This window comes from Perna viridis, chromosome 6, assembly GCF_037379345.1.
Source record: "Perna viridis isolate PV_CMFRI_1.1 ecotype Kerala chromosome 6, ASM3737934v1, whole genome shotgun sequence".
Lineage (NCBI taxonomy): Eukaryota > Metazoa > Mollusca > Bivalvia > Mytilida > Mytilidae > Perna > Perna viridis.
The window spans coordinates 24,559,828-24,581,798 of NC_142450.1; the positions used below are offsets into that span (position 1 = coordinate 24,559,828).

General features: G+C 32.8%; 1 protein-coding gene across 2 annotated transcripts; it reads left to right on the forward strand.

The window, feature by feature from the left end:
• Positions 1 to 2,716: 2,716 nt before the first annotated feature.
• Positions 2,717 to 14,191, forward strand: LOC148614195 (uncharacterized). 2 transcript variants are annotated; one of them, XM_088588111.1, is made up of 6 exons: positions 2,717 to 2,843; positions 3,336 to 3,662; positions 9,118 to 9,486; positions 10,539 to 10,748; positions 11,960 to 12,077; positions 12,511 to 14,191. In XM_088588111.1, the coding sequence occupies exons 1-6, from the start codon at positions 2,780 to 2,782 to the stop codon at positions 13,181 to 13,183; spliced, it is 1,761 nt and encodes a 586-aa protein (XP_088444237.1). In that variant the 5' UTR covers positions 2,717 to 2,779; the 3' UTR covers positions 13,184 to 14,191. The 2 variants fall into 2 exon arrangements, with proteins under 2 accessions (XP_088444237.1, XP_088444238.1); XM_088588112.1 differs by lacking the exon at positions 9,118 to 9,486.
• The last annotated feature ends 7,780 nt before the right edge of the window (positions 14,192 to 21,971 follow it).

Here is a 21,971-nt window from a genome sequence, read left to right on the forward strand (position 1 = left end):
TGTCAGTGGCCACGTACATTTAACCGAACCGTTCAGTAGGACTTCGTCGTGCTGATTGAAGGACTTCGACGAAAGCCAACCAAAAAATTAATTTCATTTTAACTCAATACTTCAACTGAATGAAATTATAATGTATGTTACAAAGAGGTACTAACATTTTAGACTCTTACAAACAGATTTGTTGTTAAATCTCTCCGTGGAATTCAACACAAAGTTTTGTATGGTGAATCGTTATATCCACCTAAATAATAAACACAGTTGATATAATAAATAGCGGAATAAATAAGATGAAAAACATTTCTTTCACATAGTAAAATATACAAATGTGATTCGACTGAGCTGGCAAACACGGCAATATGTAACAGGCACAGAAAGTTTTTTTTTCACATCTATTGAAAACAGACTAACCTTTCTTTGAAGTGCTGAAGTCTATAATGTATGGCAAATAAAAACTTTAGTGAAACAAAAATAACAGAAAATATTTTACTTAGATCTTTCATTTTGTGTCATTGAGGTGGCTTTCCTATTTAGTGGAATTTTTAAAAAATCAATAAACTATTTCATGTGAATTGATCATGGTAATGTGCCGCATTGTGAATGACTTCTTTTTTTTTCATTAAAGGTGTTCTAAAGTACAAGGTAAAACATACAAAAGGGAAAATAACTATATTACTAGATTACAAGAAAATTATCGAATTACAAATATGGTTATATTTCAAAAGCTATTATTTTTTTCAGCGATTTTAATTTATGACCAAATATTCAATTGTAGAACAAAGGAGGTGCTCTGACAATTTAACTTATATAGCCAAGCTTTGACCTCATATTTTTTACCCCTCAAAACGTTTAAATTTCTGTCTGTCCGTAAATGTATCAAAATTAGTATTTTTTTTCAATTTACATTTATTCTGCATTTATACTACACAATCTTAAGGAAATGCAATTCATTTTAAGGCAAGATTACCCATTGTTGACCCACATTTATGAGAAAATGAGTCCGGTTACCCATTTGTTTTTTTTTTTTTTTTTTTTTTTTTTTTCATTTTTTGAAGAGGGTAGAATGTTGTACTACATATATCAAAATAAAGAAAATTAAATTCGGGTTTCTTACATTATGGAGCCACCTAAAATCAATATAAAGTTATCCATCTGCACGTCAGAACCTTGATCAATATGTACAAATAGATTGACAATTCAAACACCGTTTGAATGTCATCTTTATATTTTTCCAAATTGCTTTTACTGTCTGACAGTACTGCTTAAGGTTACTGTCGTGATTATAAAAAGTATCCGCAATTTTCAATGACAATGTGATTCAACATGGCTGTGATAGCCGATCAACAGAAGAACTCAATTTTGGACGTTGACATGTCGTTATGCCTCGACCTATCGGTCTAAACGTGACATTGTCTGTTTCGACTTTCAAACTACCGTGTGTATCTTTATCTTAATTTTTTGATTGTATTGAGACCCAAGTTTGGCTATCTAATTAATGTCCATTGGACATTATAAGTCAAAAATAGGATGAATGAGTAATGAAAAATAAACTCACCGTTTGCCTTAAAGCTGAATAAATAGTTATTAATTCTTTAACTGGGTATTATGCAAAGGTCCATAGAATATTAGTTGCTAACTGTTTGTTTTACATTTCGTTTTGGCAGGCCTATTTTTGTAATTCGTATTCAGAGAGTGCAAAATATAAACACAAACAATAACGATACATTCATTGAAATGAAATTATTGAATTGATTCTTTATCGATGCATTGAACATTTTACAATACTTCATAAACATGTTTCTTTAAAAAAGAAGTAAATTGGTATTTTTTGTATCTTTGTATCTTAACTCTTTTGTTCCCTTTCCAAAATACCTTATTTATCCCCAGTAAAGCAAACTATGTCATAATTGTATAGTTAGAAATTGACAACGTAGTCTACTTTTCGACACGGTTCCATAGTAAACTTTTATTACTTGCTCTCTATCGTATATATGTTGATCGTTTTTTAATGTAAATATTTATCTGCTGGTCCTCTATGGCAAGAGTTTTATTATCTGACCAACGGCGTATCACTTAAATCTCGCCATAGTATAATTAAGCACTGAGTTCTATAGGACAGGGAAGAAATTTATCAACAATAACCATGTAAAGGATAAAAGAATTTTCAATATGCAAAACTAGTTCGACACTACATTTTATCAGATTTAATGGAGAGTTGCGTTAAATGCTGGCTTTTGTTTTATGGCAAAGAAAATTTAAAGTTTAAACTTTCACAAACTTATGCAACATGTACATCAATCTACGACTCAATCGTAAGTTTAGGCATGATCTTGATTTTAAATGCCATGTAACGGAGAACAGTAGGGCTATTATATATCATTCATAGAAAGAAGCAAGAGAAACTTTCTTTGCATTGTATGACCTCCCCATTAACATCTTTCCGAAATAACGGTAATTAATAACACAATACATCACCACCTTACATCAATACATTACCCTGAAAGAAAAAAAACAAGCTCGATCCTGATATGGATAAAAAAAATTATCATGTTATCATTAAAATCATTGTGTTAAGAATGCTGACTTTTTTTTCAACTATGCAAGATAAATGTTTAGTCATTTGACATAGAAGAGGTCCATCTAGTGATTGTTCCCTAGTTTATCAGCTAAATATAAACAATATGATGATATCTGTTACAACTACTTATAAAATTATCACAACAAAATGAGACTACGGCCTTAGATAAAACACCTGTAAATTCATTTAACAGATTTTGTAGGGATGATTTGCAAGTTTCAGGTTTTTTCACTACAGACAATTTATTTTGTGCTTATAACTAACCAAGGTAAGATGTTATCGGCTTTCACAATTTTGCAGTCATTTGAGATTAAAAATATGTGTGTTTTTACATATTGCTCCAGATATAGCACAAATTCCTTTAAAGAGGCTGGTTTTAAATGTACGAATCCGTAAAGCATTTGGTCCTTTTTAATAATGTTACGAATTTAGGTTCAATAAAAGCGATGAAGGCCTTGTTTATATTTTATATATCTTTATATGATATACCAAAAAAAACGTAACGTCGAATGTTACGTTTAACGATTGGGTATAACGTAAACCAAAGAAATAATAGAAAACTTTATATAGCAGAACATTAAAAACAAATCTATATTATTTGGGGATGGAATTGGTTGGTGCCTTCAACTTTAATCAACATCCTCTCTGTTTACAATGCCAACTCAACACTGTTATTACCCGTTTCCAAAAGAAACTGTAAGGTTGATAAAAATGCTTATTTTACAATTGTGTACAAAGTGGTATTTTTTTTTCTTTTAAGCTTCTTCAAACTACTCAAAAACATGTTGCTTTGGAGATCAGTGTCCATTCATATGCAATGATACAAAAATTATTTCAATTACCAACATTGATTACGAAAGAAACTGCAGTTCAAGTTTCTCAAGATGTTCCAAAACGTGCACTAATGGAAACAGCGAAACGTGTCAGATATTTCGTTTACCACTGTCGTCGAACAACTGGAGGAATCATCTTTATTATTCGGGAATTTCGGGGAGGAACAATGGGGATTTTACAGCAGATCGGGCACTTTGTGAAAGATCCCAGATAGCTTCAAATATAGTTCACGTCTCTTATTCTTGCCTTAACGGTAAGTAACGTTCAAAATTTGATAACAGTATGCGGAGGAATCCTAAATGAAGGGGTCTAAATTGAAATACAATTTTAGTCGAAGATCATGTTATGTATACACTAACAAACGCGCATGTATGAAAGAGATATAACTACTGGGTATTTAGGTTACAGACCACCAATTCAACCAATGAGCATTTGGAACGTACGCAAAAATAGTCCTACACAGAAATTATCCCTGTTCCTCATAGTGCTGTGAAAAAAGTTCTCATCTTATTTAAAAAATTTAAACAGTTTCTGAAAGGAAAAACATTTCTGTACATTTTATAGGCGCATTTTGCTTCTTGTGATGTGAAGCCTAATCTCCATAATGATTTTTAAATATACTCCTATCTTGTGAAAACACTGGGATTTCCCATGCTGTTTATAGACACTTCACTTCCGGTGACCAGTACTGCACTGCAAGTCTGCTAACCCCACGTGCTGAGGATTGTGAGCTGACATATGTAGAATCATGCTTATATATAGTCCTCTGCAGGTTAAAGTTAAGGTAAAGTCCAGAGAAGCCATTGAATATTGTGAAATTAGCATAGAAGCCTATGAAAAGTGGAATTAGTGGTTTTTAGCCTTAAATCCAATGTTTCCGAGCCTTATGATATAATTTTGTAATCAAATGCAGTTTGCATTCAACACTTTATTTGTATGCGATAATGCTTGTTCAGGACAATGAAATTACGCCTACGCATATGTACTTCCCAAGAACTAATATCACTCAGAACGTGCTCTTTATTTCATGTAGTATTTTAATAACTCGGCGGGTGTCTCCAGAAAAAAAATAGAGAACGCTAACCCCACCTGGTCCATGCTACAAGTTTTAGGTTGAGTCCGAGTTGCTCATTTACTTTTGTTTCTTTGTACGTATTATGTTGGTTCTTTCATGCTATTTCTTGTGCATATCTGTTTTCATGTCTTTATTCCTGGATTGAATTCTTTTGATTTCCGCTCAAATCATGATACCTTTCATTGTATTTTAGTAAAAAAAATTAATCGAAAATTTCTGGATAATTTCTGAAGTCCTTCCATATCACTTAAGTGCGCTTTTGAACAAAATAGTTTTAGATTGTTTTATTTAACACGTAGAGTCGTGGCTTAAACACACTTCTACTTGTTAATAGGTTAAATGACTAATTCTAAATGTCACCTACTCCAATTTTCTGTTGACCAATCTAATTGTTTTTTTCTTGCGTTTGCAAAAATAATAGTGATTTATAACTGATTTTCAAAGACTGTATATGGTCGTTGCTTCACAATCGTAAACATTTTGTTGAAACATTTTTAGCAGCAGAGAAATGATCGATAATTATCGAACTTTACATATAATTACGTATATTAAATGAAAAGGTTAATATAGTAGATCGAATGGTATATCATTTTGATAGTGTAATCAAGGGAACCAAGATTCGAGAGAAAATCAATAGAATGTAATCCAAGAATAGAGACTTAACAGGAAAGGTACACACACAAGCAAATAATATAACAAGAATAACACGTACGAAGAAATAGAGGTAAATGGGTACCCTGAAAACTTAGAGCATGGACCCTGGTGCCGGTGGGATATATAGGCGTCCTCTGCTTTCTAAATAACTTCAGCCGAGCATAAGCTAATGTTGTACATTGTGTTTTCAAATGCAGCGTAGTTCCGGTGTCATGATTGTAGAACTCATACACAAACGGCATCAGAAACTTTCTTCATTTATATAATTTGCTTTACAAACTTTGGATCACATAATAATGTAACGGTAAACCTATTTCACTGACCGCATCATGACCCAATGAGAATGTCTGTGTAAACATTCCGATGCATTACACCGTCCTTGCGAAACCCAAAACGGTAGTCTAGGACGTTACAAAATCCTCAGACAGTTATGTTTTACACAACTTACAAATGAGTGCACACCGTACCTACATATAATATATGTAAAAGTATATTTGTTAGTATGACAAAATGCTATTGAACTAAGTAAAGCGCCTCCTTAAAATAATGATCGAAATAACAAAAATGCTATCAGTTTCATTTTGTATTACAGTGTTATTCTAATAATTATTATTCGTTAAAAGTCCTGTAAAGTTTTTTTCTTTCAGTTAACGTAACAATGTATCAAAATTAGTGGTTTCCAATGTTTCCTGTGCTTAACTCACATCTCATATAAATCAGTTTTTAAATATGGTTTATATTGTGAATTCTCAAATATCCATTTCTTTATAATTTTATTTAACTTGCATTTGCATAATCTAAAGAAAAACACTTGATATTGCTATATTAAGGAAATTACAATGCATTGCTGACTTAGGCGATTGGAACTGGCATGCAGATATTAAATTTACAATTTTAAAAATTATAGCGTTGATCATGAAAATATAAATAGTCATTTTGTGCCATATGAATAAACGCTTGATAGGACGCCCTTCAATTTCGACTTTGTATTTGTATTATTTATCAAAAACTTTCATTACTTCAGTAATACTAAGAGTAAGTTCCTGTAGACGAATCTTGTTTTCTTTATATATTCGTTAGATAAATAAAATACAATATCTATGTCTTTGTCTGGATTGTGATACAGTAACAGCTTTTAACATTTTAATTTGACCTTTTACAATACTTAAGAACAATACTGCATGTGTAAAACAATACTTACAAATATTTGGTGAAATTGCTTTGTCAACTATGGTCATACTGATCTGTGTAGACAAAGGTTATTCTAATTCTAACTTTTTACTTTTCAATATTATACATAACCTATCCCACGATAAATTCAAAACCTGTCTAAAAGACACAAAGCATTTAAATGCAAGAATGGTTATTCCCACCGTCTATGTACTGGATTCCTAAACTCCACAGGAATCCATACAAACAACGTTTCATAGCTGGATCTGCAAAATGTACCACTAAACCTCTTTCAAAACTTTTAACTTCTATACTCACAACTGTCAAAGAGGGTCTGCAGTCCTACAACAACACTTTTTACTCCTGTAGTGGTATTAGTTCAATGTGGATCCTGAAAAATTCGAAAGATCTTTTGCAGACAATCAGTTCAAGACTATTATCAGAATATAATAGCATTAAAACCTATGATTTTTCAATACTGCATATTTTTATTCCCCATACTCAGTTAAAATCCCGACTTAAAAATACTATACATCGTTGTTTTTTTTTTCAAAAAAAGATGGCACACCTAGATACAAATATATTGTTATTGGTAGAGATTCCTTTGTAAAACAAAATTCCAAATCATCTTCCAAATATACAGAGGAAAATGTTTACAAAATGCTGGAATTTTTAATTGACAACATATTTGTCCAGTGTAATGAACGAATTTTTCAAAAAACGGTACATGTATTCCAATGTGAACGAATTGTGCTTCTTTACTTGCTGACCTATTCCTTCACTCTTATGAGGCTGACTTTATAGCTGATCTGATCCGAAAGAAAGAATATCGTTTAACGAGAACCTTTAATCTCAGTTTCCGCTATATATATATATATATATATATATATATATATATATATATATATATATATATATATGACGTATTATCTTTAAACTATCCTAATTTCGGGGATTTGATACATCGCATCTACCCAAAAGTACTTGAGATAAAGGATACTACAGACACTGTGAAGTCAGCCTCATATCTTGACCTACACTTAGAAATCGATGGTAAAGGAAAACTATTGACCAAACTTTACGACAAACGTGCTAACTTTTCATTCAGATTTGTCAACTTTCCTTTCATCTGTGGCAACATTCCTTCTGCACCTGCGTATGGAGTGTTCATATCACAACTCATACGTTATGCCAGAGCTTGCCGAAACTACGCAGACTTTTTTTTATCGCGCTAGAATTCTAACAAATAGGCTTCAGGAACAGGGTTATGTTGCTACAAGATTGAAGTCATCACTACAGAAATTTAATGGTCGTCATTATGAACTCGTGGATCGGTGTATCCATCTGCACCATGAAAACTGATTTGTTCAATGTGTCATAGTTTTCCTTTCCTCTTTCGTCTACCTCGGACTTGACCTATTATGAGCAACTCGGCGGGTGTTTCTAGAAAAGCAGAGGACGCTTACTCTACCGGTGCACCTGGTCCATGCTCCCAGTTTTCAGTGTAGTCCGAGCTGCTCATTTACTTTTCTTACTTTGTATGAATGATTTTAGTTACTTTATGTTCTTTGTTGTTTATGTCGGTTTTTTATGTCTGGTCTTTGTCCCTGGATTACATTCTTTTGATTACCGCTATAACCTTGGTTCCTTGATTACTCTTTCTACATACGAAGGCTGGGAACAACTTAAAACCAATCAAATACCAATGTTCTTTTAATTTTCTATTTCAAAAACACGTTCTGCAATGTTATGCAATGAGGGTCCTGAGATGCATACAAATGTTGTTATATAACTGTAAATGAATTTCAGAAATAAGGGAAACAAGCTCTTAGTACAATTATTCAACGGACAGCTGACTAACATAGCTCTGAAATGTCTCTGAAAAGTTATTTAAATGTCTTATTTAAATGGATTTTCGTCCCAATAATCATTGCAAGATTCTACAAAAAACAGGAGGAACTTGTATACGCTTTTCTAGTACTGGGTGGATAAAAATCTGATTTTGAGAATTACCGTGCACTCTTGCTAACAAGGAAAGATGAGTTGAGTTGAGACTCATATTGTTAGAATAATGAAATTTACAGTGGACTGTATTTTTGTTGAACTTGTCCTACAAATCTACACCTTGAAATAGCTGTTGAAACAGATTTTGCACCACTGTGAGGCCGGTTCCTTTATCCTTGTGACGCTATGTTTGTACCAGGGCGAAGTTCTAAAAATAAGGAGAAGCTAGTAGCTAGCACATTCCCTTAGTTTCAGTTTCCTTTATATATATGATGTCTTATTCCTGAATAAATATACTTCATTTAATCTATCCATATAAACTAAACATGACATCATATTCTGCTTCATACATAGATCTTAACCTATACACGGATGATTCAGGACGAAGTTTTAAATGACAGACAAGATGAGTTTGATTTTAAATTGTAAACTTCCCCTGTTAAATTTCAGTGAGCAAACATCTTCAGCCTGGCGAGTATATATTTCACAGTCGATCTGACCTTCCTACCTCACAGATGAAACAGGAATTATTTAGTTATATTTTACGTCTTACCTGATTGACCATCCACATCACTTGATACATACTGAGTTTTACCGACGTGCAATGTGTCGAGTGCCTCTTTCTGAGCATGACATGCTTACCATTTATTGTCAACCTGATGTTGCTCAAGCAACAATATGAAGATCTTCGACTTCTTTTTTTTTATCACGTTTTGTACTTAATTTTTTATGTCTCTGATTTGTTCTTCTATGTTGATGCTTCGATATATTTTTGCCGGTATTCTATAAATCTCTCTCATTTCAGAAAATAACATATTTAACTTCTGTGATGAATTTAAGCATAAGTCGAAATCAACGTTTCACCTAAAATACAAACAATACAAAGACAAAGACAAATTAATGGAACATACAAATTGTACCTGCAGTGCATCCACAAACACCGGTTACCTCCAGATTCAAGCAGTAGACATTCGTTTTCAAAGACCTGTATCAACAGGCATAACTGGAAGTTGTGAGGCTGCAGACTCCTTTCTTGAACTGGGGTCTACAGTATTAAATTGTACAACAAAAACGCTTCTCGGGGGCTACCAATCGATTTACAATTCGAGTGAAAACATGACCATATCACTTCATATACGAACTATACCACAGATGGTTTGGATTGCTATAAAATGTAAGTTCATATTTTAATCGGGATCATTGCTAGCTCGGAAAATGTGTTCATGTACTTATTAAAATATTGGGAACAAGGCAATATTAAGTATTAACTTCATTTATTTTTACTGATAAACATTGGCATGATTATATAGTTTAGTTGTAACATACCTGATCTCTGTTGTGAATAACAAACTTACCAAAGCCGCTGCATTTATACTTTGTGTATTCAGTATGTGTGAATGTTAATCAATATTAATTAATTTGATGAATGGTGTTGCTATAAGTTTAGGTTAATGTTGAAATTCTAGAACTATTATCAAATAGAAAATGACAAACATAAATACAAATGTGATTACTACTCATACATATTGTAATATTCTTGTTTGTGGTAGTAGTAATTGGAATTTGGGTTGGTTAAAATCTAGAAACTTAGCAATATAAATACCATAATTTCCGAGTTGCTCATTTACTTTTGTTACTTTGTATGTATGATTTCAGTTACTTTATGTTCTTTGTTGTGTGTGTCTGTTTTCCATGTCTGGTCTGTGTCCCTGGATTACATTCTTTTGATTACCGCTATAACCTTGGTTCCATTGATTACTCTTGCACGATGCGGATAATAGATTCTAATGGTTTAAATAAAAAGTATATTGTTGTATTTATTTGAATAGAACGTTCTAGTGTTCTATTTCAAGCATACTTTGATACATTCATTTTACTATATAAATGAGCAATTCTGTGTCAGTAACTTAATGGAATTCCAATAATATGAAATATTCAATGATACTAAATTATTCAATCATGCAATAATACCTGTACATGTATTTATATTTTGTAACACAAGTCACGGTTTTGAAACTATTCATATCGATTCTTTTTCGAACACCGAGCTAGTTAGGTATCCGTTCAATCAATGCACAAATTGTTCCTCTTCTGTTGTATTTTTATTTCCTCAGTTTTGTTTTTTCTGTGAAAAACCTTTCGCTTGACGTCATGGTATTCCTACATCTACAATGTATTGAAATTATCTTTAATAATTTAGAGTATATTGTATCGCTTATTACACAGCCACTGATGAAGCCGAAGTCGACATCTCTTGTCAAAGTAATAAGAAGACAACAACAACTGACATGCCAACAACGATATCAGCTACACATTCAACTATTGACAAAACAACTCACAAACGAAACCAATCTACGCCACAGTCTGTATCAACCACAGCAATGGAAAAGACTAGTGCAAAAGCCAGTACAGACAAAATAACACCCTTATCAACAAGTATGTCAAAACTCTTCATTCGCAAAACATATTTCCCCAGATAGGTAAACATATTTTTATGAAATAAACTACATTACAATCTTTGAATTTTGTGAACGTGACAAATCTCTTTTTAAACTCATAAACTTGTGGATCGCAATATCGTCTCTGGTGCCAAACGTTCGTGAGTATATATTTCAATTTGTAGATAGTTGAAATGGTAATCAAAGGGAACCAAGGTTCTAGTGAAAACATGGTAATATCCTACATGGCTTTTTCCTGCAATTTGTTTACATGTATTTTAAACTTCGTATTTGTTATTAATAATTTGATTATTTTAGGCAAGTAATACCAACACAATATAAAAATACCAAAATACAAAACACGAAATCGATATAAATAATTTTGTCCGTCCTTTTAAAGTAATAAACAAATTTAATTAGATATTACATGAAATATTTGGTCAAATTATGAAGTAATTCTTCAATGAGTTATCTTGAATTATACCCGTAGGGTAAACCGTGCAGGCTCTTATGTTCAAGTAAAGAATCTGTGTTCAAAGATACGATGAAATACCAAAACATGAAATAGTTTATCTTGCAATATGCCATTTTTACATGTTATTGTATGCTCCATCTTCCTACGCGTAGACATATATCCTATGTCTGTGATTATAGGTATATGTACAGGCATGCAGTTTCTTCGCGTCTAGGTTGTTTTGTTTGGTATTTAAATATTTGGTATTTATCTATGCATGTTTGGTAATCAAGGTGTGTGTAAAAAGTTTGCTTTTCCAGTGACACAACATAATTAATACAAATAATTAATATCAATTTAATTAATAATTAAAACATAATTTGTACACCCAAACTACTGTTTGGCAAATTGTTGTCATGTTTGTTGCGTTTCATTTAAAATTAAATAAATTTAACAAACGAAGAATCATATCATCGTGCCATGAAAGGCCACAAATGTGGGCGCTTAGCACTTCAATTCTCCAAACTGAAACTAACTGCATACAAAGAATCTGCGTTCAAAGATGAAATAGTTTATCCTAAATTCACAGTATTTTCACGAGTGCATGGTAATGGTTTGATTAATTAGTAAATATAACTGTTATATGCTCTTGAAATAACCAAGTACATAGAAGAACGTTATGTTTTGCATACCAGTAAGAATTATGATAATTATTTACAATCCTTAACAGTTCCTATTTTGAGATTATTTTACAGGAAATGAAGAAGACACATATGATGAAGCAGTTATCGCCCTTGCCAGTGCAGGAATACTCATTGTGCTTATACTCATATGCGGTGTTGTTAGTGCAAGAAATAAATGGAAAAAAGAAAGGTAGAGTTAGTTTTGAAACAGATATTATTAAGTCAACACTTTACAAAAATTTCCACAACTTCTAATACTGTTACTGTATAAACATTCAAAACTGACCAAGCAATTTTTCAATGAATCCTTGAATGTACCCGGATACGAGCTTTAAATAAATCGTAATTTGTTCATGAGCGACATAAAGGATAGCTATGGCAAATGTCATATGCAAAACCCATTTTCCTTGATATAGACAGAACGATAAAAAGCACAGAGACAAAAAGTGTATAAAACAAAATATAAAAGTCAACTACAAAAAGCTCAAGAAGGCCAAAAAGAAAGGGAAATTTGGACTCGAATAATTAAATATGTCATCATCATTGTGAAAGTTAAATGATTGTTATCCTTGGCTTGTTTATTCATTTTCGTAGTGAGAACTTTTAAGATTTCCTTTTTATAGATCAAAGAAACACGTCCAGGAATCAGACAGGAATAAGTTACGTCAACCGCAGATCATTCCTAGATCTTTAAATGGAGCAAAGGTAATACATTACGACAAAACCATAACTGATCTACATAATGCAAAGCCGTTGAAAGACATTCCTGCATCGGTGAACTATTCAATGATCACAAAACCAAACAGGAAAATAAAAGTGGAAGACGGCGTCCAACGAACTGCTGTGGAACTGGTAGAGTCGTTACATTCGGAACCTCGAAATGACTACAACCACTTAGCTTTTAAAAATTCCAGCAGCTCAACTGAGCTATTTGAAAATGATAACAAATACGATCATGCAATACCGACAAAGGCATCAAGGTCAGTAAAAACCTCTATGTATGATCACGTGCAACTTGAAAGTTCACTATCTAGTTATCAAGAGGATCTAAAAGTAACACAAAATACAATATCAAGATGTGACCAAGGTGAGGTAAATTTGGAACAAACAACATGTGACTTTATCAACCCTTACGTCGATGACGTAGTCGCACAAGGAATAAAAAGTCAACGAGACTTCATGAAATCACAAACCTCCATTGATAAGACAATGACAGATATGGTAAATCTTGCTCAAGACTGGGCCTTTACAAGTAATGATGATAAACATAAAACCGACAGATATGACCTATTTTGATTATATCCACTTAGTGTTAATGTTCATTAATATTATTTCTACATGCACTTTATGGACAGGGAAAATGTTTTTAGTGTACTTAAACTTCTATAACTTTTCTTACTATTCGGAAGTCTTATCTAAGACAAACTCGATCTTCGTTATATGGATGGATCCTAATGATGCAATACATCGTACCATGATCAAAACTTTCTTAACTAGGGTGTTTCGTTGTACTTAGAACGAAATAGAAATACTTGTTATTTGCCTTCAATTCGCTATATTTAGATATATCAACGGCAGACGTTGTTACCATTATAACTACGTGACGAGTATTGCATCTCATCTTCAAAATTCTACATACTAGTATATAACATTATGATTTTTTACACAAATACCAATCTGTTGGATTTTCATGAAAAACTGAGGTTAGAGTTTGATCATTTGTAAATTGTGATGGTGTAAACATTTGATGTTGAGTGTTTGTGATTATTAACTTCTTTCTGAATCAATGCAAATGTTCATCTAACATTTGACTTTCATAAGTACGACGCATTATAGAGTGTAATTCAATAACGATGTGGACAAGAATATGATATTGATTGTTCGTGTGTATACAACGGCTGAAAAAGAAATGCAAAATCATGTGGGTTTGTTTTTAATTTGTTTTTATTTTATTTAATTTAATCAAACATGTTTTGTGTATTTGCTTGTAATCATCTTCAGTTTATAGTGCTGGATGAGTTTGTGCTTTGTTTTAATTGATTTTATAGTTATTATGCTTGCTGTTTTCTTTTTCTTGATTGTTCTTTGGTGTGACTTTTCATGTTGTATATAACTTATCCGTGTTTCATTTAATTTGGTAAGTAAATGTTTAGTTCTCAATTTGTGCTATACGGTTATTGATTACGCTTATGAAGTTGATATAGTATAATAACATATGTATGGTCACAAAATGTTCATGAAAGTCTGCAAATGTGTACGTTTAAAAATGTATGTTAATTTTGAAATAAAGTATCTTTTTGTCTATATGTTCTTAATGTGCCTCTAAACCATGGTGATTTGTTTCCCTTAAATTGAAATGTATATTTATTTCAAAATACAAAAACGAAAGAATGAATAAACAGAGACAAAAGAAACCACGAACAGCATACTGAAAAGAGCATTTCAAAATAAAAAAAACAAATTAATATAATTCTAAAACTTATATCAAATAGGCAACCTCGACCCCAACAATGAAACTAGACGTATGGATTATCTGCTCCGGTAGGGTTGTCATTTGGTTTTGTTTCTGTTGTTTTTTTTGTGTTTTGTTTTGTATTGTTTGTTTTGTTGTGATATTGTTTTTGTTTTCGTTTTCTTTTTCTGTGTTTTTGTTTGTTTATTTTTTTTTTTCATACAAAAAGAGATAAACAACGTGCTGAATATTAAACCAATAATTCATGATGGTGTAGAATTGTTTCGAAATGATGACTATGAAGAGATAACTATAATGTTGAGATGGCATAATTTGTTCAAAATTGTTGTGTCTGTCACAACTACGACAAGCTGTTATACAAGATTAAATTCCAAATCATAAGCATTTGGAATGTTTCAATAATAAAGGGAACTTAACGTTACGGAATGTTGTCATCAAATTTCTGTTGTCACTTCAAAATTTAAAGATTAGAATTATTCAAGTCGTGCCAAAAGTGAGTCCGGTTTTCATTTCACTTTCTGTGCAAAATAACAGTTTTCATAATAAAACTCTTGGGAAGCCATTTCATCACCAACTTTGTATTTCTTTTTTTTTGTGATTTTTTCTTCTGAGGAGAAATGGCGTAAAATATACTAATTCCACCCCCCAAAAATGTCTTGACTGGCTTTGCTTGGCCTTTAGTTCTATTCACACCTCCCTAACCAGGAATCCTGGATCCGTTCCCTCTGCATATTGGATATGAATTGTCATTTTACATTGTTTATCCAATAAAGTCATTAGTATTGCGGGAAATTAATCATTAACTGTATGTGTATGAAGTGAGAATGGACACGTAGCAGCCATTAAAACTTAAGCAAAATTTGATATAATTTTTGGCATACATATGTTGTGCAGCCCATGGTAAAATAATGATAAAGTGAAGTTTCCATAATTCATTTCGATTCTAATAGGACTAGTTTCTTCATGTTTTTTTAATAGACGCAGCCAATGCGTTCCACGAAATGTTGGTCATGTGTTTATCGCTTTTTGGGTTTTCAATCCTTCAGGATAAAAATACCTTATGTCGCCGGTCCACCACTGGAATTTCCATACTAGTTCTGAACACTACACAAAAGTATAGTCCAAATGTAATTTCTTTTATATCATTCAATACCTATTTTATAACCAGTAAATATGTTTCTTGCAATTATTCAGCTCAAAAATATTCCTTTATTTCTGCAAACAAATTTAATGTCGTCGTTATATCAACTGATAATATTGAGCGGGTCCATTTTGGCATTAAAAGATATTTAGTAATAAATTTGCATTTAGGGAATTTAGTTATTGCAGCAATGTGCCAAGAAGTATAAAATGTGTTAAGATTGTTCCATTCAACACACTTTTCAGACAAATTTTTCATCATATCATTAATATTGTACCATTGATAAACAGGAAGTGAAGAGCAGTGATTTTAACCAAGTAAAATTGGCGGAAAAATTTAAATTGATCCTTTCAAAGTGTCTAGTTTTTTAAAATATTCTGTTCACCAACTAAGTTATTTTCTTAAGCTGAAATTAGTTTTATTTGAGTATACTTACAATGTATGATAAACACTCTGTTAATATAGTTTTTGAATGTAAATGCAATTAAACTTTTTGACAGATCTAAAAATTTGGAAAAAAGGTGAAATGGAACTAATTTGTAAATGTGTGTGAGGTATGATCAGTAGAATGGATGACATTCAGTTTAAACATATTAGGAAAAAACAATTCTTAATGATATGTAATTTATTTTACATCATGTAATCTTTTAAATTTTGTTCATGCTACAATTTTCACACGAATCAAAATCTCCAGTGCTAACAGCACTTTGATTTGCCATGGTTGTGATTTTTGAAGCACGTCATATCAGAATATACCTCAACATTTACCTTATCGTAGGTTGTGGCACAAAAATTAGTTCAGTAAATAGTCAGTTGATGCTCACTCTGGGGATTTTTCTGTGCGTGTATGAATAAAATTGTATAGATATTTACAACTAGTTGAAATAGACTAGTTCCAATTTCAAAACAAATCTTGGTAGGCTACTGAGTAGTTTAAATAGCTCTCTAAGTAGATATCTGCCCTACATTATACCAATGTGTCCTACTTAACTGTCTCAGAACACCTGTGTGATCTTTTGGACACTGCCTTTTAAGTTTGAATAGCTTATTTTTACGTCTTGTAATCAATTAAATTACATGATGTAAAATGTCAATTATGATGAGCTTAGCCTCTGAAGGTCAAGTAAATTCACCTCACTGAGGCCATTTAAATCATTGTTAAATTTTCTATACTGGTACATTTTTAGGGCGTCTTGTATATACACAGTCACTGTAAACAGAAGAAAAAAATGAAAAGATACTAGTATTTACAATCACTTTACCACATTTCTTAAACAACTTTCTTTTTATAAAAAATGTTTAATATTTATAAGATCCTTAGAATGACTGGTGCATGCATTTATATCGCAAACTGAAAACATGGCCATTTTGCAAAAGTGTAATGAATGTTACCATAACTTTAAGCTCTTAAAACTACTTCAGCCAGAACGAATCTCAGTTTAACAATGTATGAGCATCAAATTCTTTTTAAAAGAAGTTTCAGCATTCAGTTCAATTAAGTAATTGATACTAAAAATAGGCTTGGTCTATGAATATTTAAATTAAATGAACAGTGTTATTCAATCAGAAACAAGTAAATCACTTGTGTATCGAATACAAGCTACCTAAACACAGTTGTGGATGGTATAATATTGAGGTTAAGGTTATCATATATTGTAGGGCAGGTTTCTACCTAGAGATCTATTTAAATTACTGGCCTACATAAATTAGTGTTGAAATTGGAACTGGTCTTTTTCAATTAGCTGTAATTGATAAAAAAAAAACGAGACCAACCACAGTTTCACCATGCATGGTTTTCGTCTGTTCCTGGATATTGTTGCACAATGTCCCATTTCGAGAAATAAAGTGCCGTGATTGCATTCTGTGAAATGTTATAATAAACGTATAATTTTCATTAAAACAAAACTTATGAAAATATATTTCCCTGCCACCTGTTTACTTTTATATTAAAGCAAGTACTCATAATTAATTTGAATCGGATTAATACATGAATGGTTACAGAAATAAATAAGATGGTAGTTCCAAAAAAAAGAAGCAACACCGTTTAGCCAGATCCTTTGGTCACAGTTTCTGCTATATGTAGATGACGTGTACTCTCATCTTTCCCACATAGCTTGAGATGAAGGGGACTCCGGACATAAAGTCGGCCCAATAACTTCCTTTTCATCTGTGACAACCGGCGTTTTGAATTTGCGGTGATTTGCATTACACTAGCGTCGATTTTTTTTTCTTTCACTTGCACCGATTTTGTTTTCTTTCACTTGCGCCAAATTGTTTTTTTCTTCCATAGGCCATGAACCATTGTTTCCCCCTTTGTGCCAAATTGTTTTCTCATTACATTACAGTTGAATAAATTTAATTTTCAATTAAGATATTTTATTTCTTTATTGATCAATATCAATAGATACCTATTATGTTTGCCAGTTATATGCATATTTATTATCAGTATTTTTATATTTTTATATATATAACTGTTGCCCCCTGCTCACCACGAGGAGCCGGGTTCCGGTATGATTTCAACAGTAAAGAACACTTATATAGTGAAAATCCGCTTAATCTCTGAACATATCACTATTTAAAATCTTTGAAGTTTATAAAATATGTGCCCCATCCCTTCAGTACCTGCGTACACGTTCACTCAAACTTGCAGAAACTACATGGACTTTTTGTACCGTGCTTTACTTCTTACAATTTGGCTTCTGGAATTAACGGTTATTTTGCTACAATATTAAAATCATCGCTACAAAAGTTTAATTGTCGTTATAATGAACTCGTGGATGGGTACCATGTATTCATCTGCACCGTGAGAACCGATTTGTTCACAAATACATAATTTCCCTTTCCTCTTTCGTTTATCGTGGACGTAAAATTTCAATTATGAAACTCTGCTGGTGTTTCTAGAAAACCAGAGGACGTTTACCCAACCGATGCACCCGGTCCATAGCTTTGATTATTTTAGTGGCGTCCGAGTTACTCATTTACTTTTGTGTCATTTTTACACACTTTTGGTTGCATGTTCTTCGTTGTGTGTGTCTATTCTCCTTGTCTAGTATTTATCCTTGGAATATATATTTTGGGTTTTTTTTCTCGAATCTTGATTCCTTGGTATCTCTTCAATCCTATTTTGCTCAATTTTACCCACATTTTGCCAAAAAATTACAATTGAAAATTTTCCAATACAAAATGGAATCCAACGTATTCCTTAAACACCTTTGATCAGCTACTGCATTAATAACTTAAGTTGTTTGACAACTAGGAGGTACTTAAGGAATGGATGTTATTTTTTTTTCGGTCTATGAAGAAAAAACCTCAATCACGCGGTGCTCACAAAATAACCTGCGTAGCCGGTTAATTTATGGTGGGCACGACGGACACTAAACTTGTAGATGAAAATGAGGCCAAATTGGAAAATCGAGACGACTTGTGTTAAAATACCTTATTTTATGAGACATATGTATGCAGAAAATATAGAACGCATTAGTCGAATTCCATTTCCTGATCAAAAAGATAGTGTGGGTCTGACGATTTTTGAAGTCGAATCTATCGACATCATCGCTTGAAGCAGCTTTGATTCAGCTTACATCAAAATGTACCGGGTGTCAAAACGTAAGAGAATGTCTACTTCATTGGCTTTATCCAGTGTTTCATCTCGAAAGCAGCCAAAATCAACTACAAGACGTATCATGGATGAAATGGTACCATCATCATCTGCACCGATTTTACCTGTAACTCAACAATCCATACAAGTATCGTATGCCACAGCAGCCATGCCGATGACGGCTCCTTTACCAGTGACATATCCTAGTGAGCCTACAGTCACAGTACCAGCAACTTTGGCCTACCAGTCGGCGACGCTTAATCCTACAGTTCCGATTCTGTCATCAAGTATTCAATCTTCAGGTAATAGCGTGGTTAATAATTCCCTACCCATATCAAGTACTAAACCTGAACTAAATCCTGCTCAAATATCAAGTGCTTATTCAAATTTAAATATTCATGTACCTCAAAATATCAAGGAAAAAATTCAAAAGGGCGATTATATTGATCTAAGTACCCTATTGTCAAACAACCAGCATAAATCAAAAACAGAAACTCTCGTTAGAAGGTGGCCAACTGGTCTTGCAGCATGATCAAATTAGTTCAATGAAAATTGCATCGATTGAAAAGTGGACCGATGCGTTCATTATTTTTACAAGTATATTTTGTTCAGTCCACCCACCTCGTTTCCAGGAACTTTTAAGATATATGGCAAATGTTCGTTTTGGGGCTCACAGATGTCATGGTATGAGCTGGAAGCTCTATGATGAGCAATATAGGTTACGCAAAGCTACAGATCCAAATAGTTCTTGGGATAAAATTGACACCGAGCTATGGTTACTGTATATGTCTAGGACTAATATGGTTGAGTTACAAAGCACCCCAAATTCGAAAAATTCAAGATTAAAGTGCTATACATTTAATTATCAAGGTACCTGCTATAGAGTTCCATGTCAATATGCACATTGTTGTTTATTTTGCAATGGAGGTCATCCAATCACACAATGCAAAGTAAAACCAAAAATACAAATATTACTAATTCAAATACAAGATTTTATCAACCATTCCAACCACAACATACACACTTAAGACATGCTGTCAATAACACTTCTCTTTCATCAAATTTTAGGGTTCAGCAGCAACGATTCCCAAGACCAAGAGCTTCGTGGGATATTGCGGCAAATAGGCAAAACTCCTATTAAATTGATTAAATTGAAGGAGTTTTTTGGAAAATTATCTGAATCATTTAGAAGCAAGAGAGCTTTATGAAGGTTTTGAATCAGGTTTTAGGATTCAGTACACTGGTCCTCGTGTGTATAATTTTTTCAAAAAATCTCATTTCTGCTGATCAATACACTGAGGAAACTTTTAAAAAACTGAAACGTGAAATAGATCTGGGACGAATATAAGGGCCATTTTCAATCTTACCGATACCAACTCTTCCCATATCCCCTATAGGGCTTGTTCCAAAACAGGATGGTACGTGGCGATTAATTACTAATTTGTCACATCCTAGAGAAAGCAGTGTAAATTCGGCTATAGACCCTGAATTTTGCAAAGTAACCTACTCCTCATTTGATTCTATTTTGGAAAAAATCTACGATTTGGGTAGGGGTACCAAGCTCACAAAAATGGACATTAAATCCGCCTTTCGCTTACTACCTATTCATCCCGCAGATTTTGATTTAATGGGTATCTATTTTGATGGTCATTATTTTATTGATAAATGTATTCCAATGGGTTGTGCTATCTCGTGTAACGTTTTTGAAAAAATTGCAACTTTTCTACATTGGTTGTTTCAGTTTCGCTCTGGCTTAGATTCATTAGACCACTACCTAGATGATTTTATTTTCATGGGGGAAAGTAATACCGGGGACTGCAAGTACCTGATGTATATGTTTGAGGATACTTGTAACAAGCTTGGTGTCCCTATAGCTCATGATAAAACCTCTGGTCCCACTACTGTTATAACTTTTTTAGGATTTATTATTGATACTGAATTAATGATGGTTATCATACCCCCAGAAAAACTCAAGAAATTGCACGAACAATTAAAATGGTAAATGTAGTTGAAAAAAGTACTGTTGAAGGATTTACAATCAGTTGTAGGCTTGATGTCTTTTTGTGCAAGGGCCATCCCCTCATCCAGAGCATTTTTAAGGCGTTTTTATGATCTTATGTCGCAGGTGAGACAACCTTTTCATAGAATTCGTTTGAATAGTGAAGTTAAAGTAGACATCAGATTGTGGTTAGAATTTATAGATAAATTCAATGGCCAAATATTTTTCCCGGAAAAACTTTGGACATCAACTGAAATTTTAAAACTTTTTACTGATAGTTCTGGAAACCCAGAATTGGGATGTGGGGCCTACATGTCTGGGAAATGGGTTCAATTAAGTTGGCCACAGCATTGGACAAAAACTGAGTTAATGAAAAACATGGCCTTTCTAGAGCTAGTTCCGGTTGTTCTTGCGACTTATTTATGGGTCCATCTGCTTGACAATAAAAAAGTTATTTTTCATATTGATAATCAAGCTCTTGTTAGTATATTGAATAAAAAGTCTCCTAAAGACAAAAATATCATGAAATTAGTCCGACCATTTGTTTTAAAAAACATGGTTCATAATGTTCAATTTAAGGCCATTTTTATCCAAACTGCATTTAATTGTATTTCTGATGCTCTGTCACGTTTTCAGGAAAACAGATTCCGTGCTTTGGATGCAGACAACAACCCAGCTCAAATTCCATCCGATTTTCTGGACTTGATTTCGACAATACCATAAATAATCTGTTGTTCAAATCAGTAGTCCCTAGCACAAATCAAACGTATCAAAGAGTGTTAATTGTGTTTAATGAATTTAGACAGAGACATGGATTGCCTGAAATCTGGCCAATACCATTAGCTAAAAAATTCAAAATTGTAATAAGTCGGC

What these genes read in the sequence shown, in the direction of transcription:
- LOC148614195 (XM_088588111.1), top strand. Translation starts at nt 2,780, where the DNA reads ATGATTTGCAAGTTTCAGGTTTTTTCACTACAGACAATTTATTTTGTG. An exon ending in GGTTTGGATTGCTATAAAAT is followed by an intron (nt 9,487 to 10,538) that starts GTAAGTTCATAT and finishes CTTATTACACAG; the next exon opens with CCACTGATGAAGCCGAAGTC. An exon ending in AATAACACCCTTATCAACAA is followed by an intron (nt 10,749 to 11,959) that starts GTATGTCAAAAC and finishes ATTATTTTACAG; the next exon opens with GAAATGAAGAAGACACATAT.